The sequence below is a fragment of the Oncorhynchus clarkii genome, chromosome 8 (assembly GCF_045791955.1).
Source record: "Oncorhynchus clarkii lewisi isolate Uvic-CL-2024 chromosome 8, UVic_Ocla_1.0, whole genome shotgun sequence".
Lineage (NCBI taxonomy): Eukaryota > Metazoa > Chordata > Actinopteri > Salmoniformes > Salmonidae > Oncorhynchus > Oncorhynchus clarkii.
Genome location: NC_092154.1, coordinates 502501 through 509950, shown reverse-complemented (window position 1 = coordinate 509950; position 7450 = coordinate 502501). Strand labels below are relative to the sequence as shown.

The 7450-nt window shown below is 44.7% G+C and overlaps 1 protein-coding gene across 1 annotated transcript in view; it reads left to right on the top strand.

Moving 5' to 3' along the window:
• The first annotated feature begins 837 nt into the window (after positions 1-837).
• The window catches only part of LOC139414862 (ras-related protein Rab-10), a 40798-nt gene continuing 34185 nt past the window's right edge, over positions 838-7450 (top strand). The window contains exon 1 of the mRNA XM_071162442.1: positions 838-1691. Coding sequence (XP_071018543.1) covers positions 1565-1691 — 127 coding nt within the window. The 5' untranslated portion in view covers positions 838-1564. The remainder of the gene's footprint in view (positions 1692-7450) is intronic.

The window sequence follows — 7450 nt, the reverse complement described above, 5'->3', positions numbered from 1 at the left end:
CAGACACTGTCAGTTTAGAAGAGGGAAATTACTAAATATTATTGTTATGTTTGATGTGTTAATAATAAAAAAAAGTCACTGCCCCATGGAAAGTACTGAAACGGTACTAAAGTAGCAGAATGTAGAGTGATTGGTAACACCCACTACATGAACATGAGAATTTATGACATCATTCAGCTTGACTCATCGCTGGGATCGTCAAACCTCTGGCCAGACACCAACCAGCAAACACACCCCAACCAGCACGGACGGGAACCGGTGGCCATTTTGGATTTCAAAAAAGTTAAATTTCCACCAGTGGAACCAAAGATTTTTTATAAATAACCCAAGATAGACCACAGCCTGTTGTTTCCAACGGGAGCAAATTAATCATAGTGGGCAGAACAAGCAAGGAGGTGGGCAGAGCCAAGCACGAGTTAGCGAGAACCCATTGGCGCGTTCTACCATGTATTTGCATATTTCCGTTAGGGAACGCCAACTCCGTGAAGCGTTTGTGTCCAATAATTCAATTCACCTTTGCACTCCTTCTAAACAACGCAATTTTTAAGAAACGTTGGAAAATAATAAAGTCTAGAAAACTCTGTCCACTCTGTGCGTAACAAATGTTAATTTTAGAAACAGAAAACGCCATTGAGATCAAATGTTCCATCGATGAGAAAATGAGCAGAATCTCGGCCAAAATCCATCTCGCCCCATCTTCTCCAACTGCCGGTCATTAGGCTTCCATTGGGCTTCCTCTCACCACCATATTTGGTAGAGGGGAAACACTAACCGGATGCTTCACATTTATACATCCGGGAAAATATATGTTTCATTGTTCAATCTGTAGTGGAACGGAGAGTCCGTGCCTGGGATTGTTCCGGTATGGTCATGCAGAAAAACATTTGCCCTTTCTACAAGTCAACCTAAATTACGCCTTTTTACTCCTTGACAATCTGACCAATCGGATTCAGATGTATATTTGGAAAGCAGTGATGTGAGCCAATCACCGAGCGAGATTTTGACAGAAGGGGCGGAAAACAGACGTAATGCTAGGGTGTCGCGGTGGTGCCTGCATTTGAAGGCGACGTCACGGCTGTCGTTTGTTTCGGGGTCTAATCATCGACAAAACAAATACTTGTAACAATATCGTTAATTTACACACTTTTTAACCTACGAAAATTTACAAATCTTCTCGATCGCAAGTCCCGAGGCGGTTGTAATGACGGGGAATGCCAATAATTTTAATGAGCTCGCTGGTAGTTTGAAGAAAGAGTAAGTCGGGGAGGGGAGCCATTTTGTCCCGACAGTGCGAGAGAAAGAGAGTGGAAAAGGGGGAATCACACGGGATACCATTTTTTGTTGTTGTTGTGGTTTTTAATTCAAATGCTGTAAGAAAACCCGTCTTGGTTACTCTTCGGTTACTGTTGCGACACGCTACCCCTGGTGGTATATAGCTAACTAGCCAACTAGATATCAACATAACTCAAATATTACAGACCGTTCCTCTGCTTGTAACTCAGGCTGGCTCTAGACCTGCGGGAGATAGTTTCTGCTCTGTCCGGCGAACACAACTTGTCTATCGATGGCGAAGAAGACCTACGACCTGCTCTTCAAGCTCCTGCTGATAGGGGACTCGGGCGTGGGGAAGACATGCGTTCTGTTCCGCTTCTCAGACGACGCCTTCAATACCACCTTCATCTCCACCATAGGTGAGTTATCGGGACAGGGGTGTCAACACTACTGGGGGGACCACAGCTGTATGTATTCTGCGGGGGCAAATTCTCGCTAATAAATCGCCACCCGTAGCTTCGTTGACGTAGATATTTCAACTGTCACGATGACTGACGGTCCCTAAATAGCAGCTAACAAAAAGGCCCATGGCGCAAGTTTGCTGAACTCTCCAAACTAGCTAGTTAGTGTACTAAATGGTTCGTTTTTTAAAAAACGTTTTAAAATGACCTGTCAGTCACAAACTAACCAGTTTTTTTGGTACATTATGCCTGACTTATTTCTAAATTTCACTTATTTGTTCGCTAACATTAGCTAGCTGACTAGCTGGTTGGGTAACATACATGTACAATGTGTAGACTTAACTTACGTTACCTAGCTATCTGGTGGCCCTCGGTCGTCAACTAACTAGTCTAGTTTCAGAGAAACCAAGTAGTATAACCGGTTATGTATTTTGAAATGCTGGCTTGCCAGGCCACCAGACTGTGACAGCTTTCACGTAGAATGGATCGTTAGCTGTCTAATGATATACATTTGTACACTATATAAACATTTTTAGTCATAGTTGTCAGGCAAGGGGCTTTGATAGCTAGCTTTCACGGATCTCTGTATGTCTTGGTATGTGAGGAAGATTCTAAAAACATCTGCTAAGTTTTACTCTTCTGAAATCATAAACAATTCATGATGATGGTGTCACTCTTGTCTTTTGTCGCTTTTGCTGCCGCGTTGAAACAACTGGGAAATTGGGGTGGAAAACGAGCTCCGACTGGGGAAAAATAGGTTTGAAAGGTCAACCAACTCGAAATTTCAAATCGAACTCAGACCTCTTGCTAGAGCTCTGACCTGAAGATCACTGATATCATGATTTGACCTAATATTTTTCAGAGTTTCCAGTTGTCTTCAAAGCACCATAAAACTCATGGTAGACGACCGACCCTTTGCTAGGCCGTATCTGTGTGATGCTGGATTCAGTGCTCTCATCTGCATTAAAACCAAATATCAATTTAGGTTGGATGTGATAGCAGCTATGAGAACACTGAACCCAGCTTCACACAGATATGAGCTGGCAAATGGTTTTATGGTGCTTTCAAGACAACTGGTAACCTGTCAGTGATCTTCAGGTCGGAGCGCTAGAAGATGCCAGAGTTCTCAACTTCGAGTACAGAGTTGGATGACCATTCAAAACAATTTTTCCCTGTCGGAGCTCGTTTTTTCTTGAGTTCCCAGGTGGAGGCTGGGTCTAGATGGCTGTGTCTACACTTGATACTTATATGCAACTTTTGCTATCAGAATACGAAGAGCGCGTTGAAAGACTGGTTCAGATTGTGTTGAGATCTGTCTTCAGGAGGTGGTCAGGGGCGTATTGTGAGGATTCCTCCTCAGTCTGGAGGAATTCCGGCTATTGAAAGCACATACAGGGGGTGATGTCATCACTCTGCCCACAAGTCTCCAGAAAATGTGTTTTGGGAGCAAGGTACTTCTATTTTTTTATTATTATTTTTTTATAAACATGGGAAGAAATCTATTCCTACCGTGTGAGGAATGTGTTTGTTGGCTTCATAAATGCCAGTTTATTTACCCTGTACAAAAATATAAATGCAACCATTTCAAAGATTTTACTACAAACTACAGTCACCACCAGACTATACCAGACCAATACAGGCTTCAGTCATTGCCAGACTGTACCAGACCCAAGACAGGCTACAGACACCACCAGACTGTACCACACCCAACACAGGCTACAGACTACAGTCACCGCCAGACTGTACCACACCCAACACAGGCTACAGACTACAGTCACCGCCAGACTGTACCAGACCAATACGGGCTAGACTACAGTCACCACCAGACTGTACCAGACCCAAGACCGGCTACAGACGACAGTCACCACCAGACTGTACCAGACCAATACAGGCTAGACTACAGTCACATCCAGACTGTACCAGACCAATACGGCTAGACTACAGTCACCACCAGACTGTACCAGACCCAACACAGGCTACAGACTACAGTCAACGCCAGACTGTACCAGACCCAACACAGGCTACAGTCACCACCAGACTGTACCAGACCCAACACAGGCTACAGACTACAGTCACCGCCAGACTGTACCAGACCAATACGGCTAGACTACAGTCACCACCAGACTGTACCAGACCAAGACAGGCTACAGACTACAGTCACCACCAGACTATACCAGACCCAAGACAGACTACAGTCACCACCAGACTGTACCAGACCCAAGACAGGCTACAGTCACCACCAGACTGTATTAGACCAAGACAGGCTACAGTCATCACCAGACTGTGACAGACTACAGTCACCACCAGACTGTACCAGACCCAAGACAGACTACAGACTACAGTCACCACCAGACTGTTCCAGACCCAAGACAGGCTACAGACTACAGTCACCACCAGACTGTTCCAGACCCAAGACAGGCTACAGACTACAGTCACCACCAGACTGTTCCAGACCCAAGACAGGCTACAGACTACAGTCACCACCAGACTGTTCCAGACCTAAGACAGGCTACAGTCACCACCAGACTTTATTAGACCAAGACAGGCTACAGTCACCACCAGACTGTACCAGACCCAAGACAGGCTACAGTCACCACCAGACTGTACCAGACCCAAGACAGGCTACAGTCACCACCAGACTGTTCCAGACCCAAGACAGGCTACAGTCACCACCAGACTGTTCCAGACCCAAGACAGGCTACAGTCATCACCAGACTGTGACAGACTACAGTCACCACCAGACTGTATCAGACCCAAGACAGGCTACAGACTACAGTCACCACCAGACTGTACTAGACCCAAGACAGGCTACAGACTACAGTCACCACCAGACTGTACCAGACCCAAGACAGGCTACAGTCACCACCAGACTATACCAGACCAATACAGTTTACGGACGACAGCTGGTTTAGAAGTCTGTGTGTCTGTCGCTGTCTGTGTGTCTGTCGCTGTCTGTCGCTGTCTGTGTGTCTGTCGCTGTCTGTGTGTCTGTCGCTGTCTGTGTGTCTGTCGCTGTCTGTGTGTCTGTCGCTGTCTGTGTGGGTCACACATGGAGACCCATCCATAACTGTAGTGTGGAGGCCTGCCCTATGTCCCGTAATGGATGGAGACCCATCCATAACTGTAGTGTGGAGGCCTGCCCTATGTCCCGTAATGGATGGAGACCCATCTGTAACTGTAGTGTGGAGGCCTGCCCTATGTCCCGTAATGGATGGAGACCCATCCATAACTGTAGTGTGGAGGCCTGTCCTATGTCCCGTAATGGATGGAGACCCATCCATAACTGTAGTGTGGAAGCCTGCTCTATGTCCCGTAATGGATGGAGACCCATCTGTAACTGTAGTGTGGAGGCCTGCCCTATGTCCCGTAATGGATGGAGACCCATCCATAACTGTAGTGTGGAGGCCTGCTCTATGTCCCGTAATGGATGGAGACCCATCTGTAACTGTAGTGTGGAGGCCTGCCCTATGTCCCGTAATGGATGGAGACCCATCTGTACAAAAGCGCACCATTCCATCCCATGGAATCTGTTTTTTTTATCAATATAGCAACTCACTGAACATCCCATATTTCATTTCATGCTCTGTAATCATGAGAAAGAACAATATGTCCACATGAACAGCATCCCCCAACATGTTTATCCAACAAAAGTCAAAGCATGGGCATCTCGGTCCTCACAGCTGACGTCCATTTGGAGAGCATAATCTGGGGAGTTCTTGAGTAATTCATCAGAGTATAAATTCTTAGTTAACGGTGTTATCTGACACAGGCATTGATGTGAGTTTCTGTGCGTCTGTCTCCCCACACATTGTTTTCACCATATTAATTGCGTCCGGTAATATCAAAGTCCCTGCAATAGTGTGTGGTTTCATAGTGTAGCTAGTCATTCACCATGGAAATTTTTCATAGTGTAGCTAATCATACACCATGGGAATGTTTCATAGTGTAGCTAGTCATTCACCATAGGAATGTTTCATAGTGTAGCTAGTCATTCACCATAGGAATGTTTCATAGTGTAGCTAGTAATTCACTGTAGGAATGATTCAATAGTGTGTGGTTTCGTAGTGTAGCTAGTCATTCACCATAGGAATGATTCAAGTACAACGGTCAAGTGCTGCCTTTTCCCATGATCCCATTAGGGTGCTCTCTCATTGAATTGTAATTCTTAGATTATAATTATTTATTTAGATTCATGTTAATCACACTACAATCATTTTGACATACATAGATGATATTAGAATATATATTTTATTTTTCTTCAGGGTTTTGGAAATTCTCCCGCAACCTTATTTTCATATCAGGCGATCCCTAGTTTGTAAGCCGCTGTTATTTAGGTTACTATTCAAATGGTAAACCAAACTACAACAATTCAGCCAAAATGTATTTTGTTTAGAAGTAATAACTAGTGATTCCAGGCTATTGTGACATGGAGGAACCTGCTCTATGTAGCCTGCTCTTCTCCATTACCAAAACATGATCTATTTTTAGCCGATATTGGAATTAATACACACGCACTATATTAACAGGGATAATGTTGTAGGTTACACCAGCAAGTATAAATATTTCCAGGGCTTGTGTTTTTATTATACATCTGATTATTTGACATGAAGGTGTGGTAAGCTAAAACGGTTAGCCAGCTTGCTATGTTTTTAGCCACGCTAAAGCCACCTAGCCAGACTGCCAGCTAGCTACTACTAGCAAGGGAAGGTGTCTCTTACTTGTTTTAACAAAATTAAATGACATAAGAAAAACGTTGCAATCATCCCCTTGTTAATGGTAGTGGGACTAGGGAGGATATCATGGCTCCAAAAGGTGTCTGTGGCTCCAAATCCCACTCCACCCACAGAGCAACAGAGTAACAGAGTGGAGCTTGCAGTAACCTTTACTGGCCACAGAGTTGGGCAGTGTGTACATCAGTATAGCCCAATAGGTGTGTGTGTGCAGTGTAATAGGAGTGCCCCCCCCCCTTCTCTGACGCAGCATACCTTCAGAGACATGCAGCTTCTTCTCAAAATACACCACCGGAAACCCCCTATTCTCTCTCACCCTCTCTCTCTCCTCTCGATACTCTCCTCTCTTGCCACTCTCTTCTCTCTCTCTCCTCTCTCCTTTCCTTTCTCTCTCTCCTCTCTCCTCTTTTGCCACTCTCCTCTCTCTATTCTCTCTCTCTCTCCTCTCTATTCTCTCTCTCTCTCCTCTCTATTCTCTCTCTCTCCTCTCTATTCTCTCTCTCTCTCCTCTCTATTCTCTCTCTCTCCTCTCTATTCTCTCTCTCTCTTCTCTCTATTCTCTCTCTCCTCTCTATTCTCTTCCTCTCTCTCCTCTCTATTCTCTCCTCTCTATTCTCTCCTCTCTATTCTCTCTCTCTCCTCTCTATTCTCTCTCTCTCCTCTCTCTCCTCTCTCTATTCTCTTTCTCTCCTCTTTCTCTCCTCTCTCTATTCTCTTTCTCTCCTCTCTCTATTCTCTTCTCTCTTCTCTCTATTATCTTCTCTCTATTCTCTCTCTCTTCTCTCTTCTCTCTCTCTATTCTCTCTCTCTTCTCCTCTATATTCTCTATTCTCTCTCTCTTCTCCTCTATATTCTCTATTCTCTCTCTCTTCTCTCTCCTCTATATTCTCTATTCTCTCTCTCTTCTCTCTCCTCTCTATTCTCTATTCTCTCTCTCTCTCTCCTCTCTATTCTCTCTCTCTCTATTCTCTTCTCTATTCTCTCTTC